A 21,923-nucleotide genomic window follows, 5' to 3' on the forward strand; every position below is an offset into this window, starting at 1 on the left:
TTAAGTTTCCGTGATACCACAGAACAACCTTTTTAGGGTTCCATGTTTCTTCAGAGAACCATCTACAGTATGTACTCCTGAACCAATATGTTGATGCAAAGATCCTCAACTTCAAGAACCTTTTTCATTTCAAAGAACCATGTAGCAAATTAAAAGCCCTGCACAGTGATAAACAGTTCTTGAAGATTGAACTACTGAAGAACATTAATTTAGAACAGTGATCCCCAAACAATGTTTTGACATAAAATATTTACATTTACATTTATTCATTTAGCTGACGCTTTTTATCCAAAGCGACTTACAATTGCTATATATATGTCAGAGGTCGCACGCCTCTGGAGCAACTAGGTGGTTAAGTGTCTTGCTCAGGGACACATTGGTGTCTCACAGTGGACTCGAACCCGGGTCTCTCACACCAAAGGCATGTGTCTTATCCACTGCGTCATCACCACCCCCATTTATTATTATTGAAAATTATTTTATTGAAAAACCCAGAGATTTATATTTGACACTTTTAATTAAAAATCACTATTTGATAATTATAACAATTTTATTTTAGACTACAAGTTACAGTACTATGTCTACAATGTTTCACTTTCAGATGTTTGTTTGTTGTTGTTGTTGTTTTGGCATGCATGTAAACCTTTAAGTCACATGCCCTCTGAGTGGGTACTTATTTTAAATGAGTAATTACTTAGCAACCATTTAAAAAGTGCATTCTTTAGTGTATGAATGTGTGTAGTATGAATGTAATCTGAACATACTACATCCTACGTCTTCTTTGTTATGTGATCTTATGATATATACAAATCCTCTCCCATGGCCTCATGGGACAGTAAAGTGCCTTTCAGACACACAAGGTGCATCCCAAATAATGTACATGGTTGAGTTACAGTGCATAAGTACATAGTGTATAAGTGCATGGCATATAGTCTGTCATTTGGGACACGGTTACTCTTAAGAATCTTGCTGTGAAGTAGTAAGTTATCCTGTAATTTTCAGCTGTAAATACCGTAAAATGGAAATACTGAACATTCTGTTCTTCACCTAATATATGGTAGAGAAGTATGCCGTTTCTAAATGCATTAAAATGTTTCTTGTTACAAATCTGGTAAAATGCAGAGAACCTGATGATGGAAAAAATTGGGGGGAATTTAATACAGTGTCACATTTTACTCTGAAACATGCACCGCGTTAGACTCAACTGCAGCCTTAAAAGCCATAAAAGTCATATCACAATTTCAAATGTATTTTAATTAATTGTGCATCCCCACTTATTTATTCTATAATTTACTTCATTATTAGCGTTCATCAACTCACACCGTCATGCAGTTCTTCACAAACTCCTGATTTAGAGAATATGGGGTGACTACAATAACAAAATAACAAGTAAAACAGGTTTACGTACCATCAGTGGTCTCCTCTCCCAAAAGTGGTTCTCCATTGCCTCTGTCATATGACGCTAACACAGACACCTGGTAGCGTGTTTCAGGGGTGAGGTTCTCCAACAACCAGCTGGTCACATCCCCAGGCACCATCACCTCCCCAGACTCTGCGGAAAACAGAGACCTCCAGCGAACACGATACTGCCTCACTCTTCCTGGAGCGGCCGTCCATGACGCCATGAAGCTGGTGCTAGTCACATCACTGGTTATCAAGTCTCTCGGTGAGCCCACCTCTGCAGGTAACACACAAAACTGATTTAATATACAAAAATTGCAGGTAAAAATGTTAGAAACTGGGTGGTGTGGTGAAAGCTCAGGAACAAAGTTGTTGTGGATAAAATGTTTATTTACTTACTCTCAGAAAAGCTGCATTTTAGCAGAATCACCCTGGGCCATAATCTGATATGGAGAGGCTTGTGACTGTCCCATTGACTGCATAGTAATTAACAGTGTCAATCTGAATTTTATGTAGTGATGAGAATACTTTTGTAAACAAAGAAAATAAAAATAACAACTTTTTTTCAACAATTCGTCTCCTTTGTGTCTCTCCACGTCACCGCAGCACCATTTTGGAGAATATCCGCTGAACGTAAGCAAAAATAGCTCATCCTTGAACTAAAAGAGTGCATCCTTGTGTTGCGGCTGACACAGAAGAGCGTATGCTGCTTGTGTTCAGTGGATATTCTCCAAAATGTACGGTGACATGGGGGTAAGTGATTAATGACAAAATTTTCATTTTGGGGTGGGGTAACCCTTTAAAGATTGTTTCTGGATAAATGCCTGTTTAATACTTTTAGGCCCGGTTTCACAGGCAGGGCTTAGACTACGCCAGGATTAGGCCATAGTTCAGTTAGGCCATTTAAGTTATTTTTATAAATGTGCTTAGGAAGAAACATTACTGGTGTGCATCTTGAGACAAACCAAAGGCACTGATATGTTTTGAGATCAGTCATTGCAAGTTTCTTTCAGTTGAAACAGCTTAGACTTACATTTTAGTCTAGGACTAGGCTTAAGCCTTGTGTGTGAAACCGGGGGTTAATCAATTTGGAATGTAGTGAAATTATTTATATTATAAATAATATAAAAACTACATTATTTTATAGTTTATTTTATATATTTTGGATGCTATTTTTCTTGTATTTTCCATTTAAATTTGAATTAACGTTTTAGCAATTTTGTTGGGTTTCTGTCATTTTTATAGTTATAGTTTTTAAAATATTATAATTATTATATTTTTTAATGTCTATACAGTTTTTATTCATTTTTATTTCAATTTCTGATTTAGTTTAGTTTAGTTATTTATCATGTTAAAGTAAATGAAAATTAAAAATGAGGCTTTGGCAGTGAAGCTCCTAAACAAGGTTATTATAGTTAACTAAAACTCAAATTAAAACCCTAAAAACTACAAAAAAAATGTTAAATTCATTTATTTTTATTTCAGTAAATTTTTATTTTATTTCAAGTAACAACATTTTTTATGGTATTAGTTTTAGTTAACTATAATAACCTTGTTTTGGAGCTTGCCAGTCTTTGATCAGCTTGAAAATCAAGCAGGTTTGGAAATGATATGATGGTCTGTATATAATATATATATTATAATTGAGACAACTGCTTATTTAAAAAATGACCATGTAAAATAAATAAATAAATAAACAAATAAATAAATACAATTCTACATGAAGATGCTATTACACTTGAGAAATATCCACTCTTTTAAACCACTGCAGGATCCTGAGACTTTGTAGAAGAAGCAGACGAGTGAACACTTGCCAACCTGCTTTTTTCCAAAACAAGGCAAATCCCCACAAAACCACCATAAAGTACCCTTCTCAGATGTCTGATACCTTCTTAAATCCCTAGGCATTCTTTATCCCTCTATCCTTGTCTTTTCCCCCCTCCTGTTCTGTCTCATCCTTGCCTGACACGATTATAAGTCCTAACAATTTTCACAAATTGGAAACAGTGCATCTCATTGAACAATGTGTCTTCTAACATCTTTGCTCAACATGCGACTTTCATATGCATTTCTCTATAGCCCGACAGCAGGATTTTATTTGACTCTGCCTTTAAAAGAGCGTTGAAATTCAAATTATCTTTTATATCCATTTAAAGATGCAATTCCATTCAAATAGCCAATCCGGCATCCTGTGCTGCTCTGAAATCCAAAGCCGAGACAGACCATACACATGCAGTAAATTTTCTGCAGTGTTTTTGAAGTTTAATCTCGTGTCAATCACCAGGAAAACACAGGTGCTGGGAGAGCTTTCAGTTGTCCCCTTCATCTGTGCTTTACGTACATCTCCGGGGGGTCACGAGCCAGACAGCGAGGCCAGCTTGAACGCATTAGGTGCTCTGACAGATGGCAAACAGGAAGGACAATCCTCCTCTGAGGATACCCAGGTGCTAGAGTACAAAGTCACCTTTTGGCCCGTTTGTAGCTAGCAGATTGAGTCTTTATTTTGAATGAATATCTGTATGTAACACTAGAATATCCTGCTATGTTATATGTCTTGCTTCGATTGGCCAGGTGCTACTCTAATGAGAATATAATACAAATAAGATCCCTTTGGAAATAATCTCATCTAAAGTACAAGGCAGGTAACGCGTTCCACATGTGCGCGCCTTTGAGTTTACATTATGATAACTCCTCACGTCTTCTGATTCTCCTTTGTATATATGCAGATGGAAACCCTTTTGATTCATTTTTCAATCTTCTGTGAGATGCTGAAACAAAACAGCTGATTTCACTTTCACGCTTTTCACTCAGCGACATCACAGACACACATTTTTAGAGCAACGGATTCAGCAGATACGAGACAGTGGGTTGCAAATCCCTTTAAACACTGACTTTATAACAATACTTTCAGGGTAGCTTAAAAACAACAGAAAAAAAAAACATTTTAGTAAGAAATATGGGAACTATTATAGCACCATATAGCATTTCCCTTTTTTATTCAGAATGCCTCAAGGTCTTCTCAGCTATTTGCTGGAAATCATTCTTTTTGAGGTAATTGTACCTGTTGAAGACCCGCTGCACACAGACAGAACAATGATTAGCTAAAACAGTGTGAATTATCGCGAAATGTACATAGCATCTGGGATTGTAGACCTTCTCTGCTCTACGAATGGACACGCTAGGTCATAAACTGGACCAGAGCCCAGTCAACACACACCTGCAATAGATTGGGGACAGAACGGAAATCTGTCATGCTCCTCCTTATGCATATCCTCTTGAGGATGCAAAGGAAGGAACAGAGATGTCTGAGTGACTGCTCTACTCCTTTGTTCCAGAACTGCATAGTTCCTGCATTACGTGACTATCTGCATTAAAGAGCTTCATTTAGTCCAGCTCCCACTGACCAAGTTTCAATGGATGGATGGAGGAGCTGAAATCACCATCTCATAATCTTCTATGTCAGTCTATAATCAAGCCATAATGCTACGCTTCTCACAGATCAGATTTCAAGAACAGGACTCCTGCATGCTACACAAGCCACTACATGATCCACAGAGGAGAACAACCCAGGCCAAATCTCTAGCCTACCAAAAACAATCTCAGCTATTCTCAATCAAAGAATCATTCGCCCAAAAGTTCTGACATCATTTACTCATCCTTGTGTTCTTCCAAACTAATATATCTTGCCACAAAAGACAAAAAACCACCACTTAGGCAATACATCTCAAGTCTTCAGAAGCTGATCTATTTCAGTTACATGGATTTTCTGCTCATCTGCAATATTTATGACCCTCAGCTGGGTAAAGTAATGGCAGTGAATACAAAAACACATGAGCAACGAGACCAAGAAAAGGTGTTAATCATTTAATTTGAGCCACACAAGGTCCACAAGACTGAGTTATAGCTTCAGAACACATTTTTGGTCACTAAATGTTTTCATTAAAAAGTACTTTTGACAGCCCAGAGTACTTCTTTTAAGCTCAATGATGACAGAATTGAGATTTTTAGGTAAACTATCCATTTAATAGGTTTTGCATCACTCAAAGCCATCGCTTAACTCCTTCTGGGCTCTGATATTTGGACCTCAAATCTGACACTGAAGTTTCAGTGACATAAGATTACCGGAATTCAGTGATTTAAGAACCTGTGCAAGCTTTTGTCTTGGTAATTTAATTTGCAGATACTGTAGCCATGTTGCTATAGCTTAAGATTTGGTCCTCTGAAACCCCAAAAGACCTGTGAGCTGTTCACTAGACTCTGTTCAGCCTATTTGTTTATCCTTTATGACATCTCACAGGGGTTGAGGATGTTAAAAATGCCACTCGTCTTTCCAAGGCTGCACTTTCTCAACTGATCCAAAATAATGTACTCAAATCTTGCACTCACAGGGAGTTCGATGGGGGCCTTTGGTATTTACACAAAACAGTACACAATTACAAGGATTCCACATTCAAGCATGTTTCTTGGGGAGCAGTGGGATATGTCTGGGACATATCCTCTTGTACTCAGAAGCCTTAGTGCTAATGTCATTTTGTACATGCATTTATCCAAAATAGCATACAGGAGCCTGGGGTTAAAGGAATAGGAACTGGAAAGTTGCTGGTTTGATCCCACCATATGTTATCATTTACTAATGATCAACAATGTAAATAATTGGAGACTGGCAAAAAGAAAAGCAGTCTACATTACTTTTTTGCTGTATTCTTAGCTATGGTTTCAGAAGACTTGGTAAAATTTTGTGTGAGATCCTGGCTTACGGCTGTCTACATTTGTTGGGATTAAACCAGCAACCTTCTAATTACGAGGCCTGAGCTTTCACCATTGCATCACACCACCCCCAAAATGGGTTGTGTACTCAAGATGTCATTGCACATATTGTGTGTTTCTTAGAGGAACGTCTTGTCCGTACCTTCTAGTGTGGTTCCTGTACCCTGCAGTGGCTCGCCTAACCCAGAGGAGTAGCGTGCCCTCACGGCCAGCTGGTACTCTGTGTCTGGCTGGAGATTCTTTAGCAAGGCTACTGTGGTGTCCCCCTTAGCCGCTACTTCCTTCATCTCACCACCTTCTGTGGGCTGGTAGAACACTCGATACTGAGTGACTCTTCCTGGCGCAGCAGCCCAGGACAGCTGCATGGACGACACCGTCTCGTCAGAAACACGCAGGTCTCTCGGCGAGCCACGTTCTATCAGATGTACAAAGAGAAAGCAATTAAAAACAAAGTAACCCCAATGTTCCCTCCTTCAATGTAAAGCTGATGATACACAGGGAACGTTTTGAGCAATTTTGCCAGGCAACTTTTGTTGAGCAATGTTGCTTGGGCACTTTCCCATTGAGAATGAGTAACAAATTTATATTTGGATATTTTATGTCGGTCGTGGGCTCTGTGGCTCACCTGGTTGCCCGTTGACAGCAACATTTACCAAAGTTGCCCGGAAACATTGCTAAAAATGTTGCCCAGTGTGTCATCAGCCTAAGTGTAGCATTGCTTTTAAATGGTTTTATCATCCACAAGGTGAAAAATCTCAAGTCTGATCACTACACGCTTGCGAACAAATTTTGAGAAATTGTGTCCTTAGAAAGCAGCACAACTAAGAAACTGATTAAGTAGGAGTTAGAAAACTAATTTGTTGACTGGAACAGAGACAATGCAGAGATAAAACTCCAGTTTAACACAGGCGTCGAAAGTCATGACCTGGGATTTGTCCTTTGGAGATTATAACTGTGGACAGACTGCAGCTGCATGGCTGTAGGCAGCTATTAAGACGCAGCTGGCTCATGCTTGGACACTAACTACTCTCAGACTTGATAAAGAACCCAGAGGTTTTGCCTAACCAAACAGATATTTTTCGCCAACTCAACGAAAGAAATTCTGGGAAACGTCTCGTAGAGTTTTTGTCAAAATCAAATTTTCCATTCACTTAAGGTGTTTGGTTGCTCAACCAATCACTGTACAACTTTACACCAGTTGTCTGATATAAAAAAGCCTGGGAAACAACCAATGAAAATGCAAGAATGAGTGGGCATCCCTCTTAAACAAATGCAAATCCAGCTGACTAAGACTAATAGTCTAACAATTCAAGAACATTTTACAATGACCTGGATGAATGTAAACAAAAAATGGTACTTTCTCACTTAAAATTCAAGTAAAAGGAATTCAGACTCATAAACTCATGGTATCCTGAGGGGAAGTCTGTAAGTTGTTCCAATCACCTTCTTTGGTCGTTCCATCAATCTGCATCTGAGGCCCAACACCTGATGGGTATTCGGCTGCCACAGAGACACGGTAGGTAGTAACTGGGTAAAGTTGCTGCAGAACAATGGTGGTCTCAGGGCCATCTGTTGCAGTTTCTAACAACCCATTATCTCCTCGGACCGGGACATATGTGAGTCTGTACCGCACCACTGGACCGGGAGCAGCCCCCCATGAGACACGGAAACTGCTGGTCGTCTCCTCATAAACTCTCAGGTTGTTCACGGATCCTTGTTCTGCACAAATTGGAACATAAGGATCACAAAAAGGAAGTTTCCTCAAAATTGCCAGGATATTCTTTAAAAACTCAACATTGTTGTACTGAGGAAAGAAAGTCATCAAGAACAACATTTGGATAAACTATTCCTTTAAAAGTCTCAAAAGGAACATAGTAATTAGCTTAGCTTACTTTTATAGAAAACAAACAATCACCTTCTAGTGTGGTCTCAAAGTCTGATATAGGAAAGCTTTCTCCCTTCTGATATTGGGCATAAACCTTGACCTCGTACTTTGTGACTGGAGTAAGGTGATGTAAGACAGACGTAGTGGTGTCTCCCGGCACAGAAACAGAGATGTAGCCTGCTTCTGTATCGGCGTCAGGCCTGTATTGCACCAGATAGGACTGCACATCCACAGCATCTGTTACCCAAGAAGCTCGGAAACTCCTGGAGGTCACCTCTGAGAAGGTCAGAGACCTGGGTGCAATCAGACCTAGGAGAGAGCACAACCAAAATATATTAGGCTCCTCCCTTCGATTAACTAAGAGAACTTTCTTTACATCCCAGTTGATTGCCAACAGAAAGTTACTGTAAAGTTACAGGCTCTGGCAGTATGTGTTACCTAATAGCTTTTAAGTTGGCCTGTTTCCAACGCCAAGCTATGGTATGATTTTATAAGATTCAAAATGCAGCACACTACTAAAATGTATTGTTGTTTGTTCGTTTTTGTGCTTGACAGCTTCTGCTTACTATTTTCATTGTTTAGAATTGACTAGCTTGGACATTCTGTTAAATAAGTTCCACAAAAGAAAGAAAGTAAGTCATGAGTTTGACAACAACATGAGGGTGAGTAAATTATGACAGAATTTTAATTTTTGGGTCAACTAACCCTTTAAAATATAGCACAAACTGGTGCAAAACCAGAATTCCACACATATGGTTCTATGCACATCCAGAGCCAGAGCACAACAAATTTAACAGCAGTTAGTGGTAAAATCGGACACTACTTACTTCTTCTCTTGATGTTCAGAAGCTCTTGCTCAATTCTCAGACAGATGGACTGGGTTAGCTCGTTGGAAATCCTCTGGAAAGCATCAAAGTCCTCTACGGTGTACACGTGGGTCTCCACTGGAGGATTAGCAATCGCCTCCAGCTCTGAGCGGACAGCGTCTTTGACGCCCACTGCGAAAATCTCTACATCCGTGTTCCTAAGCTTAGCCGCTGGGTCTTTGAAAGCATCAGAGGACTTCCCATCGGTGATCAGAATCGTAACGCGAGGTACGTTCGCACGAGCGCCTCTGGTTGGAATAAAAATCCTCTCTCTCACGTACGTCATAGCTTTGCCGGTGTTCGTGGAGCCTCCGCGGTAAGGGAACGTTCTCACGGCTTTGACCACAGCGCTTAGATCATGATGGGTGTTCAGGTAGAACTCAGTATATGGGTCTCTACTGTACTGGACCAAGCTGATTTGAACCTTGTTCACCCCAATGTCAAAGGTGTTGACCAAGACTTCCAAGAAAGATCGAACTTTAGCAAAGTTTGTCAGTCCGATACTGTAGGAACCGTCAACCAGGAGAACGACGTCAGCTTGTACATCCACTCCGAGAGAGCATTCTAAAATAAAAAAAAATGTGTGGGTCAAACAGCTATTTAATCAATGGAACACAGTGGAAAGTTAAACAGTGCTGACTTTTCCTCACCTAGCGATACTTTTAAGGGCTGGGTTTTCTCCATCGCCATAACCGGCTCACTGGGTGTCAGACCTTTGAGTGCAAACAGGCTGATCTCATACTCTGTATCAGGGGACAAATCTCTCACATTCACAGAGCTCTGAGTCGGCCCAACGTACAGCTCCTGACGTTTGCTGCCAGCCAACATGGGAACCAACTGCACCTTGTATCCAGTCACCTCCCCTATAGATGCATCCCACGTCACCCGCATTGACTTGGACGCAACCTCTGTAACTTGCAAGTTTGACGCTGGCTCAATGACTGCAAATAAACAGAAAGAGGAAAAATGGGGTCATGTTTAATGCTCGGGGTTGTGTTTAATAAACCTGCTAAAGCAGATTTACAATTGTTATTGTTTGTTTACCTTCCTCGCCGCTAGCCAGCGAGTTGAGCTGGTCATCCACACTGGTGCACACCTGCGTGATGAGCGATTTCTCCACAGCTTTGATCATGTCGAAGTTTGGCACCGTGTACACGTGCGTTCTGTAGGGTGTTGAAGACATTTGTTTCAGCTCTTCCTCATCTGCTTCTTTGATCCCTGAATAAAGATAATAAATAATGCATTATTTCTCAGAATTCCTTTCCAGTATTTCTTCTTTGCAGACGGATTTCTTGAAAGCTACCCAGTCCTGTGAGAATGCAGAAGAAATCCAGACCATGAAAAACTGCAGTGATGAATGACCACATACCCAAAGTGAAGATTTCAACTCCAGCGTTCTTCAACCTCTTGGCGTAACTCTCCACTGGGTCTTGAGATTTCCCATCTGTGATAACCACAGCAACTCTGGGGAATCCCTTGCGAGCTCCGGCGGCCTCCGTGAACAGGTTTTTCAGAAGGTGGTCCAGGGCTTCGCCTGCACAAAAATCACAAAAGAATCACTGAGACTTGAAACTCGCATCGTAACTTTGTTGTTCACCAGTAACATTATTTGCACTTTTCAGTATGAATACATAAGAGTGAATTCGGTACCTGTCATGGTGTTACCGCCCTTGTATGGCAAACTGTTAATGGCTCTGAGCAGCTCAGCCTTTTTGAAATACTGGTTGAGGTTAAACTCAGTTCTGGTGTCCGTGCTGTACTGAACCACACCCACTCTAGTCTTGTCCTCTCCGAGGTCAAACGCGTTTGCCATGGCTGCTATGAAGCTGCGGATGAATTTAAAATTTTCCCGCCCGACACTCCAAGAGCCGTCCACCAGGAAGACAAGGTCAGCAATGGCACTTGGTGAGCATTCTGGGAAAAAGAGTTGGAGAGTCAGAAGATAAGAAACTCTAAACAGATCTGACTTTGGAAAAGGAGATGAACTTTTGAAAAGGATGCAAAGCTTTTAAAATATAAACCATTTAATAGATTTGCCAGACACATTTGGCATAGAACTCTAAATTCCAACCTCTTTTTCTATATCAGAGTAAGACCAAATCTTTTAGTATCATAACACCATGCGGATAAGATGGATTTGTATGTTATACAAATGTATGTGCTCATTGATACAGTATGCTTGAGTGTCAACCAAAACATACAAAATTTACACATACAAATAAGAAGGGAAACATCCTGCATATCAGCACCACATCTATCTATTATGCAACATACACTCGTTACAACTCATTCCTTCATTGACATATGGGTTGAGTGTGTCTCTATTCGTAATGTTTTTAGGCGAGTCATTACTTGTCCTTCCCTCTCTCTTGAACTCCATAAATGAACTCCATTCCTCCACATGGTTTGGAAAAATTCCTCATCTTTTAATCATACTTGCCCTCAACCACAATTTGTGGAATTTTCTGCCCTTAAGCGGACTGTGTCGGCTACATCTTTGGTAAAATGTTGCCAGGCCTTTATGGCAGACAGGACAGGAAGTTGTTGACATATCATATCTTGCCTTCCTTTATTACGTTGAGCACTGGAGCGTTGAGACTGGGTTTTGTTAGAGAGTCGTCTGCAGAAGGCATGCTAACTAACCGTTATGGTATTCGGGGCGGGGGTGGGGGGTTGGTTGGATTTTCCACTTCTGCTCAATGTAGGAAAGGAAAAGTAAAGCTGTTCACCTTCATCTGGAGGACGAGGTCACAGCACTCTTGTAAAGAGCGGAGCTGTAATGCTTTCCACTTTTTGCATTGCGAGAGGTTCAGGTTTTTATTTCAAATCAGGCGCAAAGGGGCCATTTATGAACTCTCACCCAAAAGCCATGCTGGAAAAGCTGGCTCAGTTTATCATGTCTGGAAAAGTTAATGCTGACCAACAAGCTAAATTGTTATCAGGAGTCATAAATTTGGAAACAAACAAAGACATTTACACATTTGCGCACTGACTAATATGGAAACTCCCAATAAAATGTAACGATTGCATAGCAATGGAAAGAGCCTGGAGGTGTGTACTTACTGACTGCATCGGAGACCTGAGGTTTCCTGGTACCTCCTTCAAAACCACTCGATTGGACTAAAACAGAAACAAAAAAATCAATAAATATTGAAGCAAATGAATTCCTTCAATTAAAAGGGTTCCTTTTCGCCAATTAATTTCCATGCTTTCTCCAGTCTTTTCTAATTACTGTATAAGGATATTTTACTATTTTACAGAGATTTCAATCCCAAGAAACCATTTCTAATAAACTAAAAAAAAACATAAGTGTACAGTATATTTTTCCAAATAAACCAAGAACAAACATAAATTCACTTTCAGTGTGAACATCAACATGACACACTCAAGAAAAAACAATGGCTTGCCACTTACTTGTAATTTGACCAGAGATTGGTATACTCTCCTCCGATCCAAAATATGAAATTATCGTAACAACATAATCCACATCGGGGGTCAAATCCTTGATGGAGGTTTTGGTTGCGGATGGAGGAAGTGTGAATTCCTTAACAGGCTCTTCTATAGAGAGAAGGGAACATTCACAATGTTTAAGTGTCATATCATGATATATAATCTACATGAAGGTAACATTAGCAAACCTTAATTTAAAAGTAGATAAATCTAGTCTAGACACACAAGAGCTGGATTAGAGAAACATTAATGACTTCCCAAGACAAGCGATGAGTAACAGTCCATGTTAAATCGTTTTTGAAGGGCACGCCAGAACACATTTCCCAAGAGTTGCCTGTGGCAGTGAGTTTAAAGGTAACTTGTCGTTTACCAGATGTTTTCTTATCTTAATCAACATACGGTACTCTTACTACAGGGACAGTTCCCCTCGAGCAACCTGAGGTTAAGTGTTTGCTCAAGGGCACAATGGCAGTAATTCATGAGACGACCATTGCAGGTCTGAACAACCCTTAGCACATTCCTTGTCAATCAATATGAAGTCAAAAGCTAATTTCATACTACACTTTTTTTTTAGTATGGACTGCCAACTTTTTCAAAATCCAATCCATCGCCAATTGGGAAAAATTTGTTCTCATGTTTTCATTTTGAAACATGTCACAGAAGTAAAAATGATTGCAAATGGTTCATGCTGGCATTACAATTTCAACATGTGCTGTGATTTCACGTTTTCACCCACCTGTATCCGATGTCACTATGACTCTTAAGCCCTCAATTCTTGACAGCGGTTGCTTCCATATCATTTGCACTGTGTTTTCATTTAAAATCTTAAACCTCAAGTCTGATGGAGGCGTTACTGTGGAAAGAGGAGGTGAATCAAATCATTTCCAAGAAACCTTTCCAAAAGCTGTATTTATGAGAAGAGCACACAGGTTTATGGACAAAGTCCCAACAGCGAAGTTCACTGTTGGAGAAGGACTCAAGGCAACATGGAACAAAGTGGACGGCGGCCATTTTGGGTCAAAATGACATCTGTTTGAGCTGTCTGACCGAAGGGCCATTGACTCCTCAAGCATAGACACGTAAAGCACGTTCCACAAAGACCTCGACAAAACATTACACAGGGGCTATAACTTGTGACGTGCATGCATTCATTGCAGTCAGTACAACACAGCCAGACACGCTGTGTTGAACTGTCCGAATAGCTGTTGTCACAGAGAGACAAGAAGTATTGATTGTACAATGGACTTGAATGGACATTTTGTGTGCAGTTGCATTAATGTAGTCACTTTCCATTGCAAACCATTTAAAAGGGTGCACGCTGACAACCTTTAATGAAATATAAAGATAAAAGATAGCGACAAACAAGTGAATATATAAACAACAAGAGGTTATGTAACACGGGACGCACCAGTCTAGATGGACTCTAGAGGACTCATGCACTTGTACGTGAAAAGTTGTCTGCAACAACTTGTGGGACTTAAAGGACTTCATGTACAAGACGCACATGTAGAGGACTTTGAAATATTTTAAAGTGATATTCTTGTGGTATTTTGTGTTGCATGGGGTTTGGAAGGTCAGTATCTGTGTGGAACATGGGTCATGGGTCATGCGCATGTTGGAATATCACAATAAAATATTTTGTGAAGCCGCGGCTCTGGTCAAATTTTGACCAGGGCTTAAGCTTGACTGGGAACAGGTTCACCAAAATCAAGATTTACCAACCTGGCTGACCAGATGTCACAATCGGTTCCATTTCTGACTCCAAATAGGTCCAACACAACCGCTATCGCACACATCCACAATCAGACACACACCACTCGTTCATCACCCGTTCTTTTTTTTTTCTTTTGGGTCCATCCGACCCAAACCAGATTTGGTGCAACCAAAATTCCTCTGCTTTTGAACAATTTAAGCTCTTTGGAGCATCAATTAACATCATTTAGTTAGCTGTGCTGAGCATCTAATAATAACCATGTCAAATAAGAAAGTGATAGTGTTGGTTAAGGTAGGCCTATTTGTCTGGCTGTCATATTTTATATTAGTGGAACATGTTTAAACAAAGGCTTTTCTTATTTTTCCATAACGCAGTATTGAGAAGTAGCACGAGAGAGAAAAAAGGCGCTCATATTTTGTCTTTTTGTACCCTAAGAGTGCAGAAAGTTGAGAAGGGAAACTTGGCCTCAACGGTAATTTTTTTTTTTTTCTTCAAATAAAAGCTGTAAAATGTTCCACTATACTTTCCACTGAACACTGGCGATGTGCGATTTAACGTCCTTCCGTTTATTCAATGATTTGAAATTGTTAAATCACGGTTTTACTGCCTTCAAGACTGTTCAAACCTACCAAAAGCTCAGTTAATGAAACACATAAATACTAAAATACATGAAAAAGTGTTTTACTAGAGGAAAAAGTTGAATGTGAATCTGTCTGGCTGAGATGTCTGGTATCCTTCAGCTGATCATGGGTCCTAAGTTGCATAGGGAAAATATGTAAAACCAAGTCCTTTTCTGGATTTGACCTTAAACAGTATGTGCTACACTATAATTGAAAAAACATTACAGTGGATATTTCTGAAGAATTAGTTGCTAAAAAACACAGTTAGGTGTAATTAAATATCCTGTGCTGTCATGCATTTCCATTTCCACTAGCATAAACACCACCGAATGATCAAAAAGAATCTTTTAGGGACAATAAAAGTCCTCGATCAGTGTCCGCCGTAGTGTCTAAACAGAGACATTACACATCAAAATGCAACATTATTATATATAAATTGACATGAATATAAGCGATTTTTCTTCTATATATTTTTGTTCATTTTTATAGACATATGAATGAAATGAAAATGAAACAATGAAATGAAAATTAAAAATAATGAACACTTCAAAACATTTCATATGTATATATTTTAAAATACTAATAATAGACTGTAATGTAAACTGTTTTATTTTTAATTTACCATTGTGAATATGGATTTGTAGGCTCTTTTTTTTTACCTTGAGCTCTCACAGATGTCAGTACTGACAGTGTTAGGAGAGCAGCCGCTGCCAAACGCGTGACCGACATCTTCACCCCAGTATCAGCAGAACATCAATCAATCTGAAAAATCAACCAAATTACACACATACTTTTCTCATAAATCAATAAAAAAAAATACCATACACTCCACTCCAGCACAACAAGAGATCTCATTCAAATCTGATTTTATTTTTTTATTTTTTTATTCCAGCTGTTTCTCTGGTCAAGAGAGGAAGAATTGGTTTTCCATGGTCCAAATATTTTGGAAATTATGCATAAAACAAGGACACTAAGTAAAATAACTCACTGTGGGTCTTAGAAAAACATTCCCTACAGAAAAACCATTATAAACTGCATATGCTGTATGTAATCTGCTGATTCATCTGTTTAACGTCGGAAACTGTGAGTTCATAGACTGTATGCAATTGTCTGGAAATTTGCCTGATTTAGGATCCTACACATCAGGGGTGGAAAAACTTTTCTGCAGGGTTCCTGCGCCCCCTGTTGTGCCTGGAAAAAATCCTGATATCTATGCTGAGAGTAACTCACCACTCTACCTCTAAACTCTGGCAATGTGCTTGGTCTCTGTGTTACATATATTGCATGTTACTTTACATAATTGCCAATGTAAGAACAAGCAGCTCACAAAATATGTGCACAATAGGTACATGTTGCTCATTATTATTACTCAATAATTAGTTTTCAATCTGCAAACCTAATTTCAAGCAGTGTGATGAGATGAACTTAATCTAAAACTACTTTACCCAACATTTTTCGAGCCATTATACATGACCCCATATTAATCGACAGACTACATCTGCACTTTTAAAAAGGCATTTGTCACAATGCAGAACCATTTTAGACCAACTAGGGCAAAAGAGTAGTTCAACGAATAAAAACAAAACAAATAAAATAAAATAGGTGAAAGGACATTGTTGTAATAGCATAAGAAATCAAGTAAAGTTGAATGAAAAATGAAAGTAAGTCTCAAAAACCTCTTCATATGGTGAAAACAGGTCAAGTGGGACACTGTTTGATTACGGTTATTTTAATAAATGATGCCAGACAGACTTAGCACATCACAGAAACCCTTAATCATGTTTATATATTTATATAAGATCTCCACCACACTCAACAGAGAAAGGAACTTTACCAGTAGTCCCAGATTTCCTGTATTATTTAAGTATGTGAATTAGGTAAATTAATGGAAAAAATGCTCAGCAAAGAAAGTCCTACAGGTTTTATGAATCTTACAAATGGTCTAGTTTTCCCAACAAAACAAAATAAATCTGTATCATCCCAAACTACTTTAAAAGAGCACAATGACAGGGTGGTGGAAAAGATGAAATCACCATACAAACGTCTATGGAAAAAAGTGATCAGAGCTGCTGAAAATGGATCAGTGTGCTCACATTCATCATTACACCTCATACTTATCTACTACGTCTCATATTTAAGAGCAATAGCATCTTCATTCATAAATATGTATAAAAAGGTTTATCAAAAAAAAAAAAAAAAAAAAAAACTTCACATGAAGACTTACCAAACTCCCCAAAGTTTCCAAAAACTTTCAATACATCACAAAACTGGTGAATGAAGGTGGGAATTTCGCCCAAACGCAAGCTCTGTTCAGAAAGGCAGAGGTTCTCCGTGATGCTGTAGTGATGGAGATGGAAATGAAGGCTGTTTCCAAATGCACGGGATCTCAGACTAGAATGTGCTTCTTAACAGGGGGCTGGTCCCGGACCCGGAGCTCTGACGTCACGCGCCTGTGTGATGGATGTCTTGGGATGCGCATATTTTCGGCATTCCTGCTGCACGTCACTCATCGATGTTTCGGGTTTCAGCGGGATTACTATTCCTGACGACATTCAAAAGGAATCGCTCATTCGGGAGTCTTTATATAGTGTTTGCGGACACATAGACGATGAAACGACTAAATTACAATGTTAGGGTGTTGTAAATAACTATTAAAATAATTAAACGATGGGCGAACCTTTTCAAATCAACGTCTGTCGGTTTTTTGGGAGCGCAATCTGAGGCGATTCGTCTCGAGCAGCATACAAAAAATATTTTACGCTATAGCACAGTTAACCCAACCGACAACTTTAGCAAAATCTCTTTTTTTCACTTTTTTAGTATACAATTTCGACATGTAAATACAAATATTCATACGTAATTACACTTGTTTACGATGTATCGTCCAGTCGTCCAACGGAAAGCGCTCGAGCGGTTGCTATGGTAACATCCTCACGCCGACGTCACTGCTTTTCTGTCGATTATGACAAGATCTGACTTTTGTGGTTAGTTAAACTTGTTAACTAACATTTAATTTTTTATTTTTTTTCTCTTTGTGATATTAACTAGGCTGGAAAATCAAGCTTAAAAGCCTGTTGCTGTGTGGATTGGATCAGCTAAAAAAAAACAAAAAACACAGATATGAGAAAATCTGTCAAATACACTAACACAAAAGCAAAATTACATTTTTACTATTATTTTTTATTATTGGAAAAGTACCATCGCAGTATCTGTACCGTTGAACAGTTGAATTTGAGCCTGTAGATCAGTGTTTCAACGAGGCATTTCCATTTATTTGAATATGTCGCCCTCTAATGGTCGAACCGGGTAACACACAAAGCGGATAGAGATGTTCAACACAACATATTCATCAAAACGCCCAAACTACACCATTGACCTCATTATTAAGTCATAAAAAAAGAGTTTTCTGTTACCCATCTGATGAATACATATTTAGCCATTTAGAAACACATGGGTGCCAACTGGGAGTCAGGACAGAGTTTGATTTTTGATCATAAAGTTTATTAGTTCAGGACTGCTTTTAATTTGATCATCTCATAATTCCCATTGTTAGAGAGAAACATCTAACAGACCTATTCATCAACGGAAAGCTTGAACTTCTAATGCTCTTTATAGATTGCTTGCAGAATTAATGATCTGTGCTTTATAGTTTTATAATTAGCATGCAATTATGTTCCAACTTCATTTTTTTATCGGGACACAAAGGACATATTGTTCATAATGCATGGGATAAATTTCCATATGCACACAACTGTACAGACCACCAATGCTGAGGCGGGCTATACTGAGCTCAAATGATCAATCCTTCCTGTAAATTTAAACCTCTAGCGGGGAAAACATTTCTCTGATCTATACACACGCATTTGGAAACTATTTCATATGCCTTGAAAACACATTGTTTTGAAGAACAAAAAGGAAGTGCACATTGCTGTTTGTTTCTTGGGAACCGATGAAGACATCCAAAAAACAGACAGTATCAAAAACATGCTGCGTCGTTGAGTCACAAACACACCCTTCATCGATTAACACTAACTTCAGACATTACGTACACTTTCAGAAGGAAAAACATAGTTTAGCTGTTTGTTGTCTTCATATGCTTTATGAGAAGAATATCATCACATAATTAAAATATTTTTCACAGGAGGAGCCAGCAATCAGAAGACTAACAACTAAACCACATCAATAACTAAAAAGAAATTCTGCATACAGAAAATTGCTACTTTAGGACGCACTGTGCATTAATTTTCTTTATTACACTTTGCATGAAGAAAATGAATGTGCAATGCAAACATTTTTTCCTTTTAATTTTTAAAAACCTTTTCATTGTCATTGAATAAAGTAAAACAATCAGGATCTGTCTGTTTATGATAGGCACAGTTTATTTAATTCAAATCCCTTTGGTCCCTTTTACCTTTCACATTAAATATACTGTGTGAAACACTCATAACGTCACATTCCCACAGAAATGAGGGCAGGAGCTGACATCAGTCCTTCTTCTGAGGGAGAGCTGCCTTTACTAGTTCATATATGACATATGCAGTTCCTGAAAAGAGACACATGAATGATCAGCAATTAGAGCTTACTATGATTATTAACTTACTGTGTTTGCTAAGGCACGTATTAAACATCATGTCAAACTAAGCAGCTTGTACATGTGGTAGGACCCCGCAGTAACACACCTAACACTGTGAGACCCATAGTTGCACGGTAAAGAACAGCATCACCGACTCCTCCCTTCAGATGAACTGGCATCCCATTAGCCTCCTAAATATGAAACATAAATCAACATTTTGATAAGCACCTATAAAATAAAAACAAATCACAAATGTGTGAACTCAGCATAATATATCCCTTTAGAGAGAATGCAGATGATTAGTAAAGACATCAGGGGTCAAGAACATCAGTTTGTCATTTGATAGATTACAGAAAACACAATATACTACAGAAAAGTGGCATCCAGACCTGAAAGTGTTTCTGTTTGTCTGGCACCTTGTTGACCAGCTGCTTGCGGACGGTGCTGGAGATCTGCCGTCTGGAAACCTGCTGCAGAGTCTCATGGAGAACACGGTTTAAAATATATATATATACAGTTTATAAATATATAAAGTACTGTAAAGACAAAAAAATGATGCCCAACCAAATATGATGAAATTTTAAAATTACCTGATAATTCTGTGATAACATTACTTTTAAAGTATACAGATTTACAGTGATATATACCATTAAATTTGTATTAAATAACTTTGAAAATGTTTTTCCAGCAGTTTAATGCATGTATCATTTGGTCTAATTACTTAATACCATTCCATACTACCATTCAAATGTTTGGGGTCAGTTATTATTATTTTATCTTTTTTGAAGAAGAATAAGAAGAAAGTCTCTTCTGCTCACCAAGGCTGAATTTAATCAATTAAAAATGCAGTACGGTATATACAGTAATACTGTGAAATATTATTACAATTTAAAACTATCTTTTTCTGTTTTAATTTAGTTTAAAATGTAATTTATTTCTCTGAATTTTCAGCATCATTCCTCCAGTCTTCAGTGTCACATGATCCTTCAGAAATCACTCTAATTTGCTCATTTCCTGTCAGTAATCTAAAAAATAAACTGAATAATATTGACAGACAGTTCACAGACTTACTGAGCAATGAAAACTATAATGATCAAACATTAAAGGCCATATAATATACGAGAATCACAGATCTAATACCAAAATCACACTTGTTTTTCCCTTCTACAGTCATGGCCAAAAATATCGGCACCCTTGGTAAACATGATCATGAGGGATAAAAAGTACCCCATGTGTACAATGAAATATACTGCTGTATTTTTTATGTTGTGGGCCTATATTTCTGCTGGAGGTCCTGGTTTAGCACATGGCATCATGGATTCTATCAAATACCAACAGATGAAAAAATCAATAAGTGACTGGCTCTGTTAGAAATCTTATAATGGGCCATGTTTGGATCTTCCAACTGTATAATAATCCAAACACAAACCTCAAAAACAACACAAAAATGGGTCATTGAGCACAAAACCAACTTCTGCTGGCCATTCCAGTCCTCTGAACTGAACCCTGTAGAAAATGAGTGAGGTGAACTGAAGAGAAGAAGCACCGTCATGGAGCTGTGAATCTAAAGGATCTGAAGTGATTCTGGATTTCTGGATGAAGGAATGGTCTCTGATCTCTTGTCAGGTGTTCTCTAACCTCATCAGGCATTATAGGAGAACATTTAGAGCTGTTAAACTGACAAAGGGAGGTTTCAAAAAGTATTGAATAAAAGGGTGCCGTTAATTGTGGCCAATGTGTATTAGAGAAAAACATTTATTTCATAATGATATTTCCTCCCATTTTAAATTCTTATTATCCAATGAAAGGTTAGATTTTTGTGATTTTTTAAAATACAAGATCAAAAGGATTAACAATGCAGTTTAATTTCCATAGCCTTCTTTGATCATATTTACCAAGGGTGCCAATATTTTTGGCCATGACTGTACAGTCTGAGACCTTTATCTTCATTTACTATCCTCACACACAACCCAGAAGGCATTCGTGCACTTAAAAAATGTCAATGTCATTCATTAGATCAAATGCAGGCTCTTTCTCTTTACTAACTCTCACTTTTCTCAGTGATTTCGGATCAGCTGTTGTTTAGTGAACGTATAAAGTCAAGTTCACACAAATGTTTCAGACATCTTCAGTGTGACCAAAGTCCGCAGTGTTTACTTATGAGAAAAGAAAGAGGATAAAACATTATATTACAATTAACAGCCCTTAAATGAACACAAACACCAGCAGAACTAAACCGACCAAAAGAAGCTATCTGGCCTATTTAACTTGTGGAAATATATCTATATATCAACATGATTTTATTGAACGTCAAACTCTTCAAAACTTCCGCGTTTCACTTCACTTTCCTCAAACACCTAGATTAATAACATTAACATCTGATGTGGAAGCAAGGCTAATGATTTATAAACTACCATATATTATCAATCTTAAACCAAAACAGAACCGTTTTAATAATTACCAGAAAGTGTCGAAACATTTTGAGTGAGACTGACTGAAGTCACGAGACAGAGAGAGAAAAGCCGAAGCGGCGTCTCCACCTGCTGTTCAGGAGAGACACTGACCCGATGCTGCCTGTCTGAGAAAACTACGGTGGCCGAGCAGTGCAAAACAAATCACGATTCTGAAAACAAAATAACAAATTACA

General features: G+C 38.5%; 2 protein-coding genes across 2 annotated transcripts in view; both read right to left on the reverse strand.

The window, feature by feature from the left end:
- LOC306844285 (collagen alpha-1(XII) chain-like) overlaps positions 1–17,624 on the reverse strand; it is an 85,095-nt gene extending 67,471 nt beyond the window's left edge. Inside the window, exons 1-14 of the mRNA XM_079376290.1 lie at positions 16,928–17,624; positions 15,363–15,465; positions 13,106–13,222; positions 12,334–12,477; positions 11,983–12,039; positions 10,570–10,833; positions 10,289–10,453; positions 9,964–10,137; positions 9,570–9,860; positions 8,881–9,483; positions 8,084–8,362; positions 7,612–7,887; positions 6,311–6,583; positions 1,409–1,678 (exon numbers count right to left, since the gene is read on the reverse strand). Coding sequence (XP_079232416.1) covers positions 1,409–1,678; positions 6,311–6,583; positions 7,612–7,887; positions 8,084–8,362; positions 8,881–9,483; positions 9,570–9,860; positions 9,964–10,137; positions 10,289–10,453; positions 10,570–10,833; positions 11,983–12,039; positions 12,334–12,477; positions 13,106–13,222; positions 15,363–15,432 — 2,983 coding nt within the window. The 5' untranslated portion in view covers positions 15,433–15,465; positions 16,928–17,624. The remainder of the gene's footprint in view (positions 1–1,408; positions 1,679–6,310; positions 6,584–7,611; positions 7,888–8,083; positions 8,363–8,880; positions 9,484–9,569; positions 9,861–9,963; positions 10,138–10,288; positions 10,454–10,569; positions 10,834–11,982; positions 12,040–12,333; positions 12,478–13,105; positions 13,223–15,362; positions 15,466–16,927) is intronic.
- A 1,434-nt stretch (positions 17,625–19,058) lies between these two features.
- Positions 19,059–21,842, reverse strand: cox7a2b (cytochrome c oxidase subunit 7A2b). Its single transcript, XM_079375476.1, has 4 exons — positions 21,738–21,842; positions 19,666–19,755; positions 19,383–19,467; positions 19,059–19,246 (listed from the first exon to the last, which is right to left on the reverse strand). The coding sequence occupies exons 1-4, from the start codon at positions 21,753–21,755 to the stop codon at positions 19,188–19,190; spliced, it is 252 nt and encodes an 83-aa protein (XP_079231602.1). The 5' UTR covers positions 21,756–21,842; the 3' UTR covers positions 19,059–19,187.
- Positions 21,843–21,923: the final 81 nt, after the last annotated feature.

The sequence above is a fragment of the Barbus barbus genome (genome assembly GCF_936440315.1).
Source record: "Barbus barbus genome assembly, chromosome: 24".
Lineage (NCBI taxonomy): Eukaryota > Metazoa > Chordata > Actinopteri > Cypriniformes > Cyprinidae > Barbus > Barbus barbus.

Coding starts and splice junctions, on each gene's coding strand:
- cox7a2b (XM_079375476.1), bottom strand. Junction 19,468..19,665: donor ACAAACAGAAACACTTTCAG/GTCTGGATGCCA, acceptor TTTCATATTTAG/GAGGCTAATGGGATGCCAGT. Junction 19,247..19,382: donor TATGGGTCTCACAGTGTTAG/GTGTGTTACTGC, acceptor GTCTCTTTTCAG/GAACTGCATATGTCATATAT.